Source organism: Phoca vitulina, unplaced genomic scaffold, assembly GCF_004348235.1.
Source record: "Phoca vitulina isolate PV1807 unplaced genomic scaffold, GSC_HSeal_1.0 scaffold1, whole genome shotgun sequence".
Lineage (NCBI taxonomy): Eukaryota > Metazoa > Chordata > Mammalia > Carnivora > Phocidae > Phoca > Phoca vitulina.
This window is the reverse complement of record NW_022589704.1, coordinates 87,793,445-87,814,745: the sequence shown is the minus strand read 5'-3', so window position 1 is coordinate 87,814,745 and position 21,301 is coordinate 87,793,445. Positions and strand designations below refer to the sequence as shown.

At 33.9% G+C, this 21,301-nt stretch overlaps 1 protein-coding gene across 7 annotated transcripts in view; it reads right to left on the bottom strand.

Moving 5' to 3' along the window:
- The window catches only part of LRP1B (LDL receptor related protein 1B), a 1,853,519-nt gene that overhangs the window by 11,868 nt on the left and 1,820,350 nt on the right, over nucleotides 1-21,301 (bottom strand). For all 7 annotated transcript variants that reach the window (XM_032387847.1, XM_032388632.1, XM_032390176.1 and 4 more), the window contains one exon: nucleotides 5,115-5,191. In XM_032387847.1, coding sequence (XP_032243738.1) covers nucleotides 5,115-5,191 — 77 coding nt within the window. The remainder of the gene's footprint in view (nucleotides 1-5,114; nucleotides 5,192-21,301) is intronic.

Genomic DNA, 21,301 nt, shown 5'->3' with positions numbered 1-21,301 from the left:
TATCTGTAATGGCAATTCCAGTTCCTTACATTGCAGCACTTTAAGAGCCTAGACTTCTAAATTGTTTATATAACCAATTAAGGTAACTGCAATAATGCTTAGGATAGCCAATAAATAATGCAGGTGGCAATTGGGCAAGTTTTTAAAATTGGATTTTATAAAATTTTTATATCAAATGGAACAATTGGTAACAACATATATTTTTAAAAGAATTAGAAGACGGATATTTATCAAAATAAGGAGAATATATAGCAGTAAATATATTTTAACATATATCAATCAAAGGTTACTGCAGGTGATTTTTTTTTAGCTTTAACTTATTGGTGGATTGTTTAAACTGATTTTTTAAAAAGATTTTATTGATTATTTGACAGAGAGAGAGAGAGAGTGAGCACAAGCAGGGGAAGCAGCAGGCAGAGGGAGAAGCAGGCTTCCCGCTGAGCAAGGAGCCCGATGCAAGACTCGATCCCAGGACCTGGGATCATGACCTGAGCCAAAGGAAGACGTTTAACCGACTGAGCCACCCAGGTGCCCCTAAACTGATATTTAAAAAAGCACATTCTGTACTTATTAAAGATGGAGAGGATATCTTGACATCTTGATAACCTTGTCACATAAAATCCAAGTCTTTCTTTGCAACATTGCTCTGAAGCCTCATTACACAATACTTTTCTGTTAGAAGGGACTGTGTTACCACATTGTTAGGTTGAAGAGACACTTTCCCTGGGAGGGGCAGGAAAGCTCAGCAGTTGAGATTATAGACTGTGGAGCCAGGCTATCTTTGTCCAAATCTCAGCTTACTAGCAACGTGTCCTTGGGCAAATTAATTGTCTTTGTCTCAGTTCACACATCCATAAAATGAGAGTCATCATTAATATAACCTCATAGTAATATAAATAGGATTGTTTATCATGTAGAAAGTATAACATACATGTTTATTAAATACTTAAAAATATATATTGCCATAGCACTATGCTTGAGTAGGGGAAGGTGGTGAGATCATTTTGGGACATGCTGAACTTGAGATTCCCATGGAATACAGATGATATAGACATTGCCATAGATATAGATATGGATATAGCAATTGTGCAATGGGATCTATGTCTCAAATTCAGGAGACAAACCAGGATCGAGAATAGAAATGTAGGGGTAATCAACATAGAGTCAGTAAGTGAGGTCAAGAATTATGGACCACCATGAAGAGTGTGTATAGTGTAAGTGGAGAATGAGTTGCCCAGAAGAGACAGGGAAAACGTATCTCACAAAGAAGAGAGTTGCTTCAAGAGGTAAGAAGGGAACCAGAAAAATTCAGTGTCATGGAAGTCAGAGGAAGAGGACCTTTTGTTTATTGGTTGAATTTATAGTGGAAAAATATAAATATTAAACATGCCATTACAATTAATCTCTTTTGATATGTTGCTATGTATTCTGCTCTTAAATTCATGTTCACATATATGCATAAATGTGAATGTAGGTATGTTTTTGTGATTAGGATGTTTTCTCTTAAGCATTGTGATGAACTGTAATTTTAAAAGTCATCTAGAAAATATCCTCACTTTGTGTCACTCTCCCTCTTGTCCCCTTGATGCCAGCACACTGGCCTTTCAAGACCTTGAGCATCTCGAACTCTTTCCTGTTCCAGCGTTTTTGTACCTGCTGTCCCTTGTGTTTGAAATACCCTCAGCCTCTTCTCTTTCTAATCCTTCAAATCTCAGCTTCTGTATCATCACTCAGAGAAATCACTCCTGACCTCAGTTCTCACATGCTATTCTCTATTTTTGCTTCTTTTTGTTTTTTTGCCTACTTCACAGAACCAATCAAAACTTACAGTTATTTTATAAATCTGCATGTTTACTCATTTGTTTGTTTCCTTGCTTTATTGCTGTTTACCCTTCTAGAACCTCAGCTTCAAACAAGAGGCACTGTCTCACTCATTGACTTGTCTCTGGGATCTCATTCAGTACTTGACACTTAGTTAAGGCTTGATAAATATTTGCTTTGGGAGAATTAGGATAAAAGCATTATTTTGTTGCATGTTTCAGTTATCTCTCCGTATTTGCAAATTTTTGGTTCCTTGGTATCACATAATTAGTTTTTTTTTTTTTCTATTTTAAAACAAGATGGCATAAAAGAGATAAGGGCAAAATAGGAAAAGAGGAAACAACTCCCTAACAGATAATCACATCTCTGTTGTCACTGTACTAAAATACAGCATCTCAATATTACTGCCTCACAAATGCTGAGTATATTCTTATCCTCTTTAATTTTAACAAATATGAATAGCATAATTCAAACATTGAGCATTCACTCCCTTAGAACTTTAGGTAAAATTTAAATAGAAGTACCCAAGGAATATTTTATCATATTTAATTTAAAACTCTTCAAAATAACTTCAGAAGAGTCAGACTAGCTTTTTTTAAGTGGAACCTCAGCAGAACATGCTAGGATAATAGATCTGTTTAATTCCACAGGCTGATCTTTTGGATACTTTAAACAGCAACGACCAGAAAACATCAGTATGAGTACTCGGAGATGATTAAGAAAGTTGTGCATCAATTAGAAAGGTAAGTCTCCATGCCAGCTGACAGTAGTCAGGCCAACAGAAGCAGTGTATTCTTTATTATTCCAAGGTCTGATGATCAAGGAATGCTTCACTGTTAATGGAAAAGCAGATCTGAACATTGCTAAAGTATCTATCTTTCTCACTGGGCAGATGACTTCTCTCCAAGTTTGGGGAACATTTGACAACCATTCAAAACTACTGGGCTTTACCTTAGGTAGGATTAGTTTAACTACCTTTTCTCCTTCTTCCAGAGTTACTGAGGCAAGTTTCTCTAAGCATAAATGTCTGATGATAAGCGCCTTTTAATAGTGTCATTATGTGGTCAACTTTGCTCAAATTTAAGAAAATTTGACATTTACATAGCTAATAGCCCTTTCAGTGTGCATCAATACTTCCATTAAATTTAATGACTTTAAATCAGTGATGGGAGGAAGGACATCAGAATCTTTGGGAAAAAGGTTACAAATACTTGCAACTCTTCTGTTTGATAGTCTTTATTTTAGAACTGCTGTATGTAATTAGAGGCATTTGCCTTATAAGGGAGATTTTTGCCCCTGCAAATAATTGGAGACACCACCCTCCAATAAAAACATCTGTTGTTCCTGTCCCCCAAACCATTTCCAAACACCAAACTTTCCCTTGAGGGTGGAACTTACATAAAATTTGAAAATTCAATTGATGTGGTACTTTGTTTTTTCACAGAGTTTATCAATACTTAAAATTGTTTTTGACTCTTTAAAAAGCTATATATCTCATTTATCTTAGATAACGGAGAAATCACCAAAATAAAAGGCTAAGTCTCCACAATTGTCAACTTATAAATTCAGTGTGTTCTATAGGTTGGTAACCTGAAATGCATTTTTCATTTAAAAACAATGCTATTAATGACTGTTGAGTTTGGAACTGGTTCACAAAATCATATGTAAATTAGTGTGCCTCCAGAACAATTATAGGTAGTACGGATATGAGCCCTAGATCCTGGGAAGAGAGAATAAGAAGTTTTGTTTTTTTTTCTTCTCCTTTTGCAATATCAAATTAGGCAAGGTATATTTTGCCTCTTCTACTAACTTTTATGAACCAATTCCTCAAATCCCAGTGCTCTATTCCTACAATAATGTGTGCATAGTTTTCCTAAGGCCTTTTCCCTTTCCTTCCCTAAGGACAACACACAAATTCCAGGGTAAGCCCCAAACACTCTATGATCAAAGATTACTCATCTCATCTCTGCACATCTAGGCTATTTATTCTAGATCTATTTGCCATTTTTCAAAACGCTCATGCTTATTGGCCCAAATTAATCTCTAAATGGTGGGACTTTGGACAGTGTTGCTTGAAGGATCTTAAGCAGTGACAGAGAAACTATTTGGGGGCAGGAGCAACAAACAAGTAGATCAGCAAACACTGAGATCCAGTATGTAGGGTACAAAAATTGCATTTTTTTTTTTTAAAGATTTTATTTATTTGACAGAGAGAGACACAGCGAGGGAGGGAACACAAGCAGGGGGAGTGGGAGAGGGAGAAGCAGGCCTCCTGCTGAGCAGGGAGCCCGATGCGGGGCTCGATCCCAGGACCCCGGGATCATGACCCGAGCCGAAGGCAGACGCTTAACGAATGAGCCACCCAGGTGCCCCCCAAAATTGCATATTTTGATTTCGAGAGTGCCTTTCCTTTTTCACAAACTCCATAGTATGTTTTTTTTGTTTTCATGAAAATTTTTTTCACCAGCAGTGATGGACTAGAGGAAAATTGCTAAGGTAAACAGTTATCCATCAGTGATATTATTTTTCTTCTTCAAGAATATATTTACCCACTTGATAGATATTACATACTTCAAAAGTTCTCCATTCATAATAATATTAATGACAATATGTGTGAATTGGGAAACTTTATTTTTGACTTTCATTTTGAAAATCTTTATAAAATCCTTTAAAATTGTTAAAAATATACACATAGATACACAATGATGATGTAGATGGACTTTCATATCAGTGACCTGTCCTAAGGCTACAGCTGCACAAAAAAAGATATGCAAAATGTTGAGCTATATTTTAATACACTTCAAAACCAATACTTTGAAAACAAAGAAGCAATAAATCAACCATGATCCTTATTAAGATTTGCTTGTTAATATACTTTTCTTTGAGATTAACAGTCGTCTGCTTTACAACAACATACTGAAATGCAATTTAAGAAAATACACTTTGCTCTAATTAAAACATTTTTTTCCTGGAACATTCTCATATCCATTGTAATATTTGTAGTCTTGGTAGCTGATGTATATTTCCCCAGAAAAGGTTATGCTAGGTTTGCAGATGTGCATTCTGAAAACTGCCAGAGTTTGAACTCTTGCTGCCTGAAAGAGCACATGAATGCTGGATCCTGTCACCAGGTGAGCTCAGTGCTCCAGCTTTTCTAAAACACCTGGATTGCAGTGCATTTCCTGCAAAATTCTATGAAGGGGATTTTCCAAGACTCAAGTCCCCTAGTAATGGCATAAAAAATCATTTCTGTACCATATAGAACACGCAAGATGTTCACCTGAGTTACTTACTTGTGTTAATATGATCAGACTTGCTGCTCTTTGGGGCTGGTCTCTCACATTGTGTACCTGACCAGTTGGTGGAACATCTGGAAAAATAAAAAAGAAAAAAAAAAAAAGAAAGAGAAATTGGGTTCATAACAAAACTCACAAATCTGCTAATGTAGTAACTTCAACCAAATGAAATGGAGAAGACAGCCATCACAGATTCATAAATATTAGGTAGAGAGTTCTGCCAATGTTCTGTGTATTGCCAGTATGCTGAGGGTAACTTCATCTGGACTTCACTTGTTGAAATACTTTTTTAAAATTTAGGTTTATAGTAGTTTTCCTTATCCTATGTTAAATCTTAACTTTAGCTTATTTTATAGCAAAACTGAAATCTTAATTAAGAATTGGGAATTAACTTAAGAAGTACTGAAAATTATAAGTAGCCATGATAAAAACTGAGTTTGCCTGTCAAGCAAATCCATCCTTATTAAGTTTCTGGGATTTTCCCCCCTGTCTTGCTCTATGTCCAAGGTGTAATTAACCATTGAACAGCAAATGGTCATCTGTCTCATCGAGCTGCAGAATTTTTACTCTTCTAATCACAGATAGGGAAATGCAGTCAATTCCCATTTAAATTCATACTTTTATTCCTATGGAATCAAGACAATGTGCCCAAGTTTTTAGTGGGAGAAGTTGTCTTCCCCATGTAGGTACCATGACACTATGATGAGAAGTCTAGCAGAGGATGAAAACAATAGATCCGATTAAAATCTTTTATTTAAACATAAATCTCAGCCATATAATTAGCTGGATACATCAAAATAAATGCTGGAATGGTTTTAGCTATGTTTAAATAATGCCTATTGGCTAACACAAGATGCCTTTGTGCATCTGTCAGAGGAAATCCACAGAGAGACCATTTAATTGGCTTCAGTTCTTATTTAAAATGATTGTCAAATGCCACCATATTAAGAATAGTTGCACACAATAAAAGAACAGCTTCCAGAACCATTCCAAATAGATTTCTCTGGGCATGGTGGCCAAACTAAATAACTGCAATTTCTAGTTTTCTGCCAGTTCTGTCATAGCCAATTCAGATAGCTGAAGCTGTTGTTGGAACTAGGCTTTGGTGATGCCATGTGAATTATCTGGGATACTCGTGAGGACAGTGTTGGCTCTCCTAAAACATGGGCAAAATCTTATAAAATCATCATGACTGAAAAACTCAAATCATGAAAACAAAAATTTATTTCATTAAAGCATATATTAATGTCAGCATAATTGACAATAATGTTATAATTCAAGAATATAGGTATTTGATTAATAATGATATTGTAAAAGTATGAGTATGGATTATGGTTTAAATGAAAATTAATATATTATTAGGGCATCATTTATGCATCGTCTTACCTTTTTGTTTAGATTCTTTATAAAAAGCTTACATATGTATTTCCTATACACATTTACTATATACCATAATGCAATAAATCACTAAAATAGATAAATAAATTTTAAGACCAGGTCAGTGACTCTGTCTACATTCCTGAAGTGAGGTAATGGAATGAGCACATTTTCACATAATTATAATAAAGTGGACAATGGATAAAATCACTGATTTTTAAAAACAATTTTCCCTCAGTTGTGGTTTTGCAGATGAATGATCTAGAAAATTGTTCCAATTCTTTACAGTTTCTAATTCTTGACACAGTCCACCGATAATTCAAAAATAAGGTGTTTAGGATGATCTAGTAAATATGTTTTTGGAGTGAATTCTGATCATTGCAAAATTCTTTTTTTTATATATAGCTTTACGTTTGTCAAATCTTCCTGAGGATGTTTTACATATTCCAATGGGAAAAAAAAAACAATACTGATTGCTTAATAATTTTATTATAGAGCTTATGTATAGAAGGCTGTTTTTGTGCTGGCATATTGAATTACTGATTAAAATATAAAAATTGGCTCTTTACATTACCTACTTTGATAAACAAACCAAACCAAACCAAAAGACACCTAAATCAGGGCTCATTTTAAATAAGAGGAATGACCTGAGATACACTTTATTATGTTATTACTAGAGATAAGAACCTCTGGGCTCATCATTACACTGAGATGCTGAGAAGTCAAAAAATGGAACTGCTCAGAGTTGGGAGGATTAAATGCTAATTGACCAGATTATGCTCTGACATGAACATCATGTATCCTGAGTACTTTAGGAAGTTATGAAAAATATGGCTTTATAACTCCAGAAGAGGAAAGAGAGATATTTAAACAAAGAAGATAAGGATAGTGTGATTCTTAATTCCAAACTCTGGAATTATTTAGGTAGGACAGGTGGTATTTGTTAACAGTACCAAGTATCTATTCTATCCATAGCTTGGAACCCAGTATTTATGATGGATAAAAGAAATCACCTGCTCATGGTAATAAAGCTCTCTTCTTTTAAATTGTGGAACCACATTTAAATTCTTAATCTTCAGGGAATATTTTACTTATTACATACTGGAAATAACTCTCAAAGACTGTGCAGGAGAAATAATTAATTTTAACAGTTATACATCTTAATCGGCTGACGATCACCTTGCAATTTTCCCTATACTCCTTATAAAGCAATGTTTTATGGCCAAAGATAAAATATGTTCCACTGTTCTACATTTGTTATAGTTTTAAAAAATAATCTCTTTTGAGATATTAAATCAAATAGAAATCATTATTCTTGTTGCCTACCTTACTACCTTACAAAATGACTACTTAAGGCATTTGCTGCTCCATGAGTTCTTCTTCCAGTGGTTGATTTAAGACCAAGTATTTTTACCATCTTTATAGGAATTCATAAATCTTCATACTCTGAGTAGACTACAATGATCAAAGCCATTAATGGCAGGGCATTTAGGAATCAGAATGTCTGAAGATCATCAAAATTTTCTGTCCAATTCCTCACTGAATCATTTGCATTATCATGCTGACTATAATATCCCTGGCATCTGTCTCTTTTTCATTATTCCTCAAGCAAAATCCACAGTCCATGCCCTGGTCATTTTTAATCTGTACTGGTGCAATCCACTGCCTCCTGCTAGTCATCCTCAGACAATTGTGTGGTGCAGAGGGAGGGAATATCCAAGCAGACTCCTGCTGAGTGCAGAGCCCAGCACGAGGCCCTATCTCACAAGCCATGATATTATGGTCTGAGCAGAAACCAAGATTTGGATGTTTAACTGACTGAGCCACTCAGCAACGCCCCCTTTTTTTATTTCTTACCAGCACAAACACCTCTATGTCATTCCTTTTACACTTATTCTATAGGGTATTTCTTACTATCCTTAACCTTAGCACAGTAAAAATCACCTTCTTTTTCTTATATGTTTATCACTATGACAGTCTGAATTATTTAACTTTTTAAATACTTCGGTGAATTTTAACTAGGTATTGTTGGAACACGGATACAGAACGAGAGAAAGAGGTAGAGAGAAACTTGTTTATTTAAACTATCTTTTATCCTTCTTTTTTTCCATCATCATATAAAGATATTTTCCCGGGCAGGGTTTTTTTTTATCATTTTATTTTTTTTCCCATCATGATAAATGTACTGTTAAATGCCCATCGTCTATTTCTCCCATCGTCCCACCAACCTCCCCTCTGGTAACCATCAGTTTGTTCTCTGTCATTAAGAGTCTGTTTCTTGGTTTGTCTCCTCTCTTTTTTTCTTTGCTCATTTGTTTTGTTTCTTAAATACCACACATGAGTGAGATCATATGGTATCTGTCTTTCTCTGACTGACTTATTTCACTTAGCATTATACTGTCTATGTTGTTGCAAATGGCAAGATTTCATTCATTTTTTTATGGCTCCTAGCAGTTTCTTGAAGTCAATAGCTGCCTGGTAAAGCTTTACAGATTTCACACTGTTTTTGACTTCTTCCCTTCTCTCTAAGGCTATTGGCATTAAAAAAAAAAAAGATTATTTACTGCTGCATTGTTTTCTTAATCTTATTCTTCCACTTTCATTATAGCTATATGTATAAAAGTCTTAATTATGACATTTTATATTTCATTTATGTTCTACATTAGTATGATTAGCAAACTGAAAAAAATGCTAAAATTGAAATTTTAGAGTCCCAAATACCAGAGATTTTCATTAAGCAGCTTGAAGTTTGGGCCAGAAATCTTTATTTTAGTGAAGTGATTCTGATGCAAGTAATTCACAAATCACACTTCAAGAAATATTTGAGACAAATTATTATTATAGTCCCACAGACCTTGTTCTTATATCAAACATTATTTGATTTTTTAAAAAATTTTTACGATGAAAATAATAATATGCATGCCCAGAATGATTGTTCAAAAAATTAAATTATATTGGTAGAAGTTCTTTACATAGAGTACTAGAAAGCTGAATGGGTTTTTGATTTCGGTAACTAATTCTCATCTGAATGTTACCATATGAAATGTGTAGTTAGTTGATTTACTGTGTCCTTTAAAAGTTTGTGAAATTATTATATATTTACTATATACTCTGCTTCAATTGTAATATTCTGAAGCACAAGGGAATATCTTTGTGTAAAGGCAACAGTATAGCAGATATTACTAACAAGAAGAGTAAACATTTTTAGAATATCAAAATCAGTTTGGCATATATAAGGGCGATAAAAAATAATCTTTACATTTAAGCATAGATATAAGACATATAATTAAACTGTCCAAAATAGTGCTAGTTCTGAAGTAGTACAGTGATTGAGGATTGAGAATATCAGGTATAAAATACTAAAGGTGTATTAAAATCTGATATATTGCCTTTCACCATGTAATAATGATCAACTTACATGGACCACAAATGTCATTTTGCAGAAATGTGGTTTAGAGTCACCAGCTTTGGGAGAACTTCAAAATAAAATAATGAGATTAATATCCACTCCCTCTTTTCATCAAATTTAAAGGTCATGGGACTCTTCTGACCAAAGTAAAATTCAAAGGTGAACCTTCAAGCAATTTGAAATTGAATTTCTCCTCTTCTATATAGGCTGCCCTTATTAACCATGAAGATGGAGACATTCAGAAAGAAAAAAAAAAAACTCACAGGGGGGAAAATGGCACAAAGGGATTAAGGAAACCTTAGAAAATTTGTGCATAATGTCATGCACCCTTTAGTGCTCCAAGAACTTCAATAAAAAAATGAAAAATATTAAATTTTGTGCACCAGATTTGTATAGTAGTATTTACATATTTATGTAAAGAAAATTTAAAAAAATAAAAGTCATTAGCAAAATATTTTTTTCCAGTTAATTTTGCAAATTTTAGTCTTTTGGTGTTGACAACACGACTACATTTGCATGGTGTTCCTAACTTTGAATCTCCCTACTCTATGTAGCTCCCAATACCTTTTGTACCCTTCTCCTTGCAGACAGTAGTATTGCAAAATGTTATATATTTAGACAGATATCTAGATATTTATTCACTTATTTGTTAATTTTACCATAAAGCACTTTTTAATATCTTATTGTTTCACAACTTTCTGAGCTAAAATTATTTCATATATTCACAACCATTCATATTTTTTGTAACATGCCCCCAAAATTTCCTACCCTGACTTTAATGGGAAATTTTGCATAAGGTCCAATTAACATTTGCTGAACTTTGTGCCATCTCTTAGAATAAATATATTCATATGAAAAACACTCTTATTCACTTCTATAATAACCTAGGAGTTGGAATTATTCACTGTGTGAAATGAGGAAGTGCATGTTCAAATAATTTGTCAGGAAAAAAAATAGCTAATAGGTGGTAGAAATAAAACGTGGTGTTATTATTTCTTCATTGTTTTCTGCAACAATGCCATTCAATGACAATCCTTCTAATTCAGTGCAGGAGTAGGAAGAAATGCTTTTCTTTAGTCCCTCATGCCCAGGAGATCACTGGTCCCTCAATAAGAAAGTCACAGTGTTGTCTGAACAGAAGGAAATAGTGTATTGTTTTGAGTAGTAAAATGGTAGGAATTACCACATGGGCTCAGAACTGTGGTCAGTAATGTTTAACATTCTGTCTCTATCAGTGACAATGAGGAACATATTATTAAAGAGTGTTTATATCCTTCTTGCTATCAACTTCACATTTTCATGTTGGTTCCAAAATATTGTAAATATGTTTCATATATCTTTAAAGATTCATCATCTATAAATTCATCTATATTATTATTCAGTACGGTTTTGAACTTCCAAAACTATTCACTCTATATTTCACTGACTTGGTATGTTTTACATACAATTTTGTACCACAATTTCTATTTATGCAGTACTATTCTCTATGTGAATTTAACTGTTACTTCTTACATGGCAACAGCTAGGTATTACCTTGTTCAGTTTTCTTCAGAAAGCTTAAGGTAGTAGCTTAAATTTATGTTTATTTTTATAAGTATACTTGATTCTACTCTATAAGAACATATTATAATGCATAATGCATAGTTTAAAAATATTACATTAAATCATTGTATTATCTAGTACTGATAAAATTAGTAAGACAAAAATAATCTTTCTTTAATATTAAGAGAATTTGGTCAGAAAGAGTTTTGGTTTCTGTGAAGTGTTAATGTGATAAAGTAAAAAAAAAAGGATATTAAATAAACTCTGACCAACAATTATTTTAGGAAAAGTTAAAATTGATAAGAAATTGAAGAGGTGGCCATGGAAGAAATAAAATTAACAGAATGGATTATTTAAAATGATTTATTTTAAGAAGTAATGAGGACTATAAAACAAAAAATGAAATCTAGTTTGCCAAGTAATTACCCATAAAAGGAAGTTCGTTAAGATTGAGCGGTTTAAGTTAGAAATGTTTAAACATAAAATTCTGCACAGGCCACTTGAGCAGAAATGGCACCAAAGTATGAAATGATGACTGAATAAATATATATATAAAAAAAGAAATCTCTAGTAATGGAAAATTTTTATGATCTAGATATTCTCCAGAAAATTTTATTGAAAGCAGATCTGAAAAGCATGAGGTGTTTTTTAGAGCGAGTAGACAATTTCTACTTCACTGAATACATTACATACACCAAATGAAAGGGAAAAGGAATATCATAAAATTAGTATTAAGTAATATGGTGGATGTAACTGAAGACATAAAAGCAGATGTTAGAAACAGTGGTTACAATGCTACAGCTAAAGGTGGGAGAAAAAACATAATGCATGCTGTAATACCAGCAGAAAGCTCTCTCTACACATAGCCAAGATGAAAGGCCAATCCCACAATTTCTTAAAAAGATAGCAAACCGTGGAGGGTGGAATTCTCTATGTTTCGTGCCATGCACGCAAAGTAACTAGTTTGCCACCTGAATATTTTGCGATTTAGCACAAAATAAGGGTACACAATAAAGAATTTTTCTATTAAAACAACAACAACAACAAAAACCTCATGAAGGCCCTTCCTAATTCTTAGGGCTTCTGTGGTACAGGATGGTGAAATCTGAAACCAATTATTATGAGGCTGTCTGGCATATCCAACTGCACCTATTAAGTATTGTTCAAGGTATATTAATCCCATGCAAATCTGGGGCAATGGTAGGAAGATCAGGAAGTGTCATCACAAGGTTTTGAGTGTGTGAATGTCTTTAAGTCCAATATAACTTTAATTCTCTAAAAAAATATTTAATTTACTTTATATTGCAGTGCTCGTGTGCTGGGATATTGATGTTAGTCATGCTAATTTATAGCCTAAATCATTGAAAAATGATTCTGACATAAAAATGGACTTCTACTTTCTGGTACAAAGCACACTCTTTGTTCTACTTACAAGATTACTACATATCTACCAAAAGGTATCACCAAAGCTTCCCACCAACCATTTGTTGTTAAGCGACCTTGTATTAGTATTGATATCAACTTCCCAATTGCAGCCTTTCAGGCTTCCTTAAAATCTAGGACCTGAACTTTCAAAAGATTTTTTTACATTGAATTTTTTTTTTTAAAGAAACAAAACAGGTAATTAAAAAAAAAGACATATGAGAGATTAATTGCTAAAGTCAAGCTTCAGTATGAATTAACAAATTTGTGTATCCTGTATAAATGTTAATTAGTCATACAACAGTCATCAGATTTGTTCAACATTTATAGGAACATGTTGCAGGTAGAAACATAGGCTTTAGGACCAAAGATACCCATTAACACACATTTCTTTCCTAATCCAAGTGTTAGATTACTTTTCTGACTCAAGATGAGGTTTGGGCAGGCAATGGGCTAAAAACTGATTCAGAAAGTAGAGACAAATGTCTTCAATAAATCTAAAATGCTATACAATATTATGGTAGTATTTTACATTATGGAGAAAATGGCAATTTGGGGGTAATTATAAATATTTTTATGTGTTTGATCAACATACAATCATAAGTATGGTATAGTCTATTTGTATTCTCTATTTATATATGCATTCATGAATATCTAAATATGCATTTGCCTATAATTATGCTAGACTATGATTAAATTAAGGTGAAGATTATCTATTATTCATCTTTGTATTCTCTCATTTCCTTTTTTTTTTTTAAAGATTTTTTATTTATTTATTTGACAGAGAGAGACACAGAGAGAGAGGGAACACAAGCAGCGGGAGTGGGAGAGGGAGAAGCAGGCTTCCTGCAGAGCAGGGAGCCCAATGTGGGGCTCGATCCCAGGACCCTGGGATCATGACCTGAGCCGAAGGCAGACGCTTAACGACTGAGCCACCCAGGTGCCCCAGTATTCTCTCATTTCTTGAACAGTATCTGGCACATAGTCAATGTGTGTATCTGGTCAATCAGTATCGGCCATTTGACAAAATGAATGAATGAATCCATGAGGCATGGAGGATGCATGGTTGAGCACATACGAGTATGCATATTAGAGAAGTTTCATATACATGTGCCGTACTCATTCTATGAAGAATATACAGCACCACTCATAAGAACATGCTTTCAGCTGGTTACCAATCAGTCATTTCTAGCTGAAAGGAATATTGATCCACCATAGGAAACACTTCATATGTTAAGAACCACAGTAATAGGCAAATATGTTCTTACTTCTTTCCTTCTTTCTTTGCTTCCCTTTTCTCTGCCTTCCCCCTTTCATTTATTAATTCTTCCCTTTATAAAATCAGATGACCACATTCTAGCAACCTGGGCATGTAAAAATTTTACTTATTCAATGATACAAATTGTGTGATAATTCAGTTCTTGTCCCAGGATGCAGCCAACAAAGAAATGTTTTTCCTTCCATGACAAAAATTCTAAAAGTACCTGCCTGATGAATACTTTGGCACGGAAACCAGTTATTGGTATCAAATTCAATGTAATTTAATTCAATCAATTAATTTAAACTGTTGTCTGAAACTAAAGTGCTGGTATGCTGGGACACAAACGGCATGCATGAATCTTGGAATCAGACAGACCTGTATTGTAATCTATTCTCCTCTCCTCACACAGGATGTATCCTTAGGCAATTCACCCATTTCAGTTTTTAGTTTATAATAACAGAGAGAGTGAGAGAGCGATACTTCCTGCTTTGCCTCTCATAACGTCACCTTTGTTTTCCTCTTAAATCCACTTCATTTTTTACTTTATATGTTACCTTTCTATTTTTTATGTTTTCCTTTTACTGCCTCAAAAGATTTTTCCTCCTTCTTTCCTCCTTTTTTTTGGGGGGGGGGGAGGTAAGTTGATTATTATAAAAGCTAAAAAAAATAAATAAAAGCTTCCCTGGGAGATTAAATGACATAATGATGTATATAAAATTTACACATCGTTTAACTTAATTTAACTCAAATGATGATATTGTGAATATTAAATTATTAAATTTAAAGACTGTATATATCATGCCAATATCTATATAACTGAAATTTCTGATTTGTATGCCCCCTGAAGAAGTATTAGGCTTAAGGTTTTGTACTCCTTTAACATAATGACTTCTTTCTGTTACTATCTTACTATAAAATGGAGAAAGAACATATTTTCTTGAATAATGATAATATAAAGAATCTTTAATTTACTTTTTAATCTTAAATCAATGTTGCTAGTTAAACCATATGTGCCTGATCCTTTTCTTGGAAGTGTATAACATTAGTCTGGGATTCAGGTACTAGGTCGAAGATTGACTGATCTAGTTTTCTTGACTTGTTCAAGCATGGAATATGAGCAAGAAATAAATCTCTGTTGTTAAAAGCACCTGAAATTGTAGTTATTTTCTATAGCAGTAAAATCTGGGGAAAGCAGTCCAAATAGAAAGGAAAAAAAAATTTAAATTGTTAAAGAGGTAACATTAACAAATGAAAATATTATGTAGTTATATTGTATTTGGTTTCTTTGTTTATTCTGATTTGCTGATTATACGAAATCATATATATGATTATATGTCCCCAAATCAAGGGAAGAGAATGTGACAACATCAAAGCTTTATCACAGTTGCCCCGTATATGTAGCTCTGTAATAAATGTTCTTTGTTAAGCAGTGCTACTATACTCTCAAAACAAAAACCGGACTTAAAACTTGTACAGAAAGATGTGATATCTGTATTGTGTGTTTTCCCCATGGCGTGGCTAGCATGTGAAAGCTAGGACGAGTTACAGCTTGTTACCTGGGATCATAAAGGATAGATATTGATGTGACAGCTTCTCTTGGCCTTTACTACTCCAAAAGACATGCACATCTCATATTTTCTGCTTTGAAAATATGCCAAGGGGCAGGAAAGCAAATAAGGAAGGTGCAGTGACCTGACTCTTGAATTGTGGACAACACAGGGCGCTGAAGTTGAATTGCTCAATACCCCTGCTGAAAAGTTGTGATCTGTTTGAAATCACTCATGACAAGTTCCTTGGGCTCTTCTCAAATATTCTCTATGGGGCCACAAGGTCACTGGTCCACATGGAGGAGCGCTGCTCAGCCTGACAACAAGACTGGGGAAGAGCAAAACGTGTAGTCTCCTTTCTGCAAGGCCAGTATTTTGAGAAACTAAGGCCTTAATTAGCTGGAATGTAGAGAATAATTCCTACTTCTTTCAAATTTGTGACAGAAACAGAACTCATTAGCTTCTTCCCAGAAGTCCCAACAAAGGCTTCTCTAGTACTTATACATTTCCTTATGTGTTTCTCTCACCCTCAGGACTTGGAAAATAATGCTGAACTTTTAATAAAATAATTAGATTGGAACAATCACAAAACCAAAGAAAATGACAAAATGCCTAATGCAGATCTCTCTCTTAATGAACGTCCCTTTGGTATTTATATATTCGTTTTGCATCCTCCTGCATTTAAAACCTCTACTGCACAAATGTTTATGAAGCGAATTCCTCTGTGTGTTTTCTAAGGGTAATTTAGGGCAGACCCACTGTCCTTTCTTTCTCAGTATGACTTGAGTTGGGCTTTACTTATTGTAGCTCCCCTCCCAGTTACTATACTTGCACTGCTCGTCTTTTCTTGATGCCACATAGCACCTTATTTCCAATAGCAAGCACTTAAAAAAACAAAACAAAACAAAACCTTTATTTTTCATATGCAGACTCCTAGAAGCCCAAATTATACCAGGTTCTGATCATTTATATCTGGTGTGTTACAACGGCTTTAGGATTTTCCTTTTCAATTTTTTTTAATGTTTATGTTGAAGAAAAATACCTATGTTCTTTACATATATTACATTTCTTAATCCTCAGAACAATTTTAGAAAGTGCATGCTATTAGCATTTCCATATTAAGATGACAAAGGAACCAGAGGAGAAAAAACGAAACAAGCAAAACAGACTGCAATCCCAAGATAGGATGCCCTCTATCACCTGGCTCTTGTGTGCCTTGTCTACCACAAACCACTTTTAAAAGCTATTTTTTAATTGAAAAATATCTTTGTCCTCTTTTTCATTGCAAATTGGGATTCGTTTTTAAAATCTATTTTTTTTTTTTCAAACCCGTGGCTTCTGGATCCAGCAGAGTACCATGTCATCAAGACCTTTCTGAAACATTCAGATGGCTGTGATACTCCATATTTCAAACATTATCAGTGTTCCCCGATTGCTTACGGAATGGATAACAAATTTCTAGCTAAGCATTCTATGTTCCTCAGAATTATTTCACTGTCTAATATTATTGTCCAATCCTCCTTTATAGGCATCATTTATTTACACCACTCAAATCCCCAGGGCCCCTGCCGTATTCCTTCTTCTCTCATCTCTTTCCTCAAATAGACTCAGAGTCCCTCAACGGCAGGGGCTATACTTGACTTTCCTCTTCTTCCCCGTCCGTTTTTGATAGAGATATCCAGACTAAAAACAATAAACAAACAAACAAAAGGCAAGAAGAGAGAACAAAAACAAATAAAATTATGTTCTTCTAAGAAGTTAAGATGGTGAATTAAGTTTATTTAGTTCTTTATAGAGAGCTATTTAACCTGAGTTCCAGAGCACTCAGGAAACACCCCAAGGTAGCATTTGCTGGAAATCATGATAAAATCAATCACTTTTCTATTTTTTTCCGACTCTTGATTAAATAAAGTAGGGAAAAGGCAGACAATGGAACACTGGGCAACCACTAAGAATAAAAGCATCTAATTATATACGTTGACATGGAATGCTGTTCAGAATGTATTGCAAAGTAAATAAACATAAGACAGTGTCTATCATATGATTTCATTTTAGTATCTAATAATCTGCAAGTGTATATTTGCATTAAGAAACTGAATGAACAGAAACCAAATACAATAGTGGTTATTATTAGGAAATACGGATATTTTGAAAAAAATAGCAGGAAAAATGATCAGGATTGCTGAAACAAATAATATATTATATGTAAAAAAAAAAAAAGAAAATAATAGGAAGGGAAAAATGAAGGGGGGGGTAATCGGAGGGGGGAGATGAACCATGAGAGACTCTGGACTCTGAGAAACAAACTGAGGGTTCTAGAGGGGAGGAGGTGGGGGGATGGGTTAGCCTGGTGATGGGTATTAAAGAGGGCACGTATTGAATGGAGCACTGGGTGTTATACGCAAACAATGAATCATGGAACACTACATCAAAAAAAAAATTAGATAAATAAAAAAAGTATTGCTTTTATTTCTAAAATTAAAATTTATGGTCTAATAAAAACAATAACAGAAGGAAAATGTATTTAATATCTACTTTGAGCTCTTTTATTCTACTCTGAGAAGGAATACTTAAGATAATTTTCTGCCAAAGTCTGTCCAAATGGAGGAAGTATTGACTTTGTTGTCTTTAGGAGTATAGAAAACCTTGAATGATTTCTCAAAAAAAAAAAATCATAGTATGAAGAAAAGTCAAATAAAAAATGTAGTGTGTACAAAAAACATACATGGAATTCTCAAATCTTTGCTACTCTAACTTCAATGTTAAGATCTTAGCCAAGAACCACTTGCCAAAGGCAGGAACTAGAATTTGGGATACACAAGAAAACTTCAGGAAATTACCTAAAATAAAATCATACACACAGTGTTACACCACCAAGATTTAAAAATAAAAGCTACTTGTAAGTCTGGATCCATAGTCATGGTTAAACCCAAGCAGAAATAAAGGATCTAATGGCTCTAAACCCACATTTTCAGACTCATCTTATGTGTGTTCATACAACATCTCTTTCCTATGGAGGATTTTATATATACATACTAGAATTATTTTTCTAAAAAAGAAAAATCTAAGGCTTAGAGAAGCCAATAGGCCACACCAAAAATAACTGGAGGAATGAGTATATGAATCCAGGAAGCATGATCCCAAACCCATGCTCTTTCCACTTATTGTATCTTGCAGAATCAACAGATTTTCCTTACCGTCTGTCTCACTTTGATGATGACAGTACCAGCCAATAAGTGGATCTCTCTGGTACTGTTAATACAAGACACCCATGTGAGCAGAATAAGGATTTGAATATGCATTCAAAATCCAGACAACAGAAAGGAGAGTTCTAAAGGGAGGAATCCTTGACATCTTCATTATCGTATATGATATTTTTTCATGAATCCTTAAACACTGGTTATTTATACACAGGAGAAATTTTTTTTTAAGTACATTTGAGTATCTTCCTAGTCTTTAGTGGGATGGGTCTGCTGTGGAGCCTACCTCTGGAGGCTAGAAGCCTGAGATCAATGTGTCAGCAGGTTTGGTTTCTTCTGAGGCCCCTCTCCTAAGCTTATTTTTTAAAATTTTATTTTATTTCATTTATTTATTTATTAAATTTATTTTTTAAATATTTATTTATTTATTTGAGAGAGAGGGAGGGAGACAGAGAAAGAGAGAGACAGAGTGCGTGCATGGGGGGGAGGGGCAAAGGGAGAGGGAGAGAGAAACTTAAGCAGACTCCATGTTGGGTGTGGAGGTGGACACAGGGGCTCAATCTCACCACCCTGAGACCCTGACCTGAGCCGAAACCAAGAGTTGGACACTTAACCGACTTTTGTCACCCAGGTGCCCCATCTTCTAAGCTTATAGATGACCATTTTCTTTCTGTCTTCACATGGTCCCCCCCACTCACCATGTGCCTGTATCCTATATCCTCTTATAAAGACACCAGTCATGTTAGGATATAGGCCCATCCTAACAATGCCTTTTTAACTTAATTACCTATTTAAAGGCCAAATAAAGTCACTTTTTGAGGTATTGAGTCTTAGGGCTCCAACATATGAATTTGGAGGATGCATAATTAATATATATATTATTATATATATTAATAATTAATACAATATAATAATTAATAATATAATTAATATATATATTATTATATATATATGGGTATTATATACATCCATCCTATTGGTTCTGTTTCTGACTAATGTGATATATATATAGTTATTGTATATAAATATGCATAATATACAATATACAAATATATATTACATATTATAAAATACTTTCTTCCTCACTAAATTTTGATTCTTCACTTTTGAGAAATCTGGCTAAGCCCAAGCCATTTAAGATTCATTATTCACTTGCCAGGTGCCACATACAAAGAGATGATTTCTGAGTTGAGACTAGGGGGATAATAAGAGGTAAGTGGAAAAAAGTTAGGAGAAGCATTTCAGTTCAATGAACTGTTTGAGCAAAATACCTAAGAGTGGAATGAATGGTCCTGTGGTAATGTGACAAGGTTGTGTGTGTGTCTGTGTCCGTGTAAGTACGCTAGCAGCGGTAGGAGAAGTCGGGTAGCTACAAACATGATTTTATTATTGGAAGATGAAATGTACTGTAAATATTGCTGGGAGATAATGCTGTGGAAGTGAGTCTATGTTTTAAAGAAAGTTAAATCCAATATAAATAAAAGTCTGACCCTAGCAAGATATCTTAGAAGTAAGGATACACAGTTAACTTGATACTGAGTTGAATAGTTCTTTTCAGTATTAATAATTTCTAACCCTCACAACAAAAATTATAAAACAGCCCAAATATTGTCAAAATAGCACCCATTAGATTTTTTAAAAATTTGATTTTAACATAATGCACTATACTTATTTTAAAAAAATATCAAAAGTCTTGCTAAATAAGCATAAAAAATTCCTAGATTTTATTTTTGTCTAGGCTTTTTCTGTGGAGTTTTCTTTTTCCTCCACATATAGTAATAAGTGAAAATGGCCATCAAGAGACAAAAGTGAAGGCTTTCAAAGAACAAATCTATTCCTTAAACTGAAGGATACAGTAATAAAATTTCTATGTGGGAAAAAAAATCTGTCACCTTCATAGATCTGAATACTTTATAGACTTTCCAAATGTGTATAAGTTCTGCACAAATAGTTTTCAACTCTATGAAAAAAAGAAAAATGTACTACCAACAAACTAAAGCAAGCACTAGATCTTATCTCTTAAAGCAATTTTTTGTTTCCTGTAAGGCTTTTAGATGAACTAGTACATACTAGCTTTTCATTAAAGATACATGACCACTACCAATTGAAATCTGAGGCTGAAATTCATGTTTCCAAAAAGCTCCCCTTATAAGGAGAATCAACCACTAGAAAGATATCCCGAGGGCTTAATATTCTCATGTCATATAGAGCTTTTGAAACATCTCCCTTAATGGCCATCCAATGGCAAAATCCAATAAACCATTTATAATTCTTATCCTCCTTAAACTGTCTGGAGTTGATATATCTTTATTTTTTCTTTCTTTCTCTTTCTTTCTTTCTTTCTTTCTTTCTTTCTTTCTTTCTTTCTTTCTTTCTTTCTTTTTCTTTCTTTCTTTCTTTCTTTCTTTCTTTCTTTCTTTCTTTCT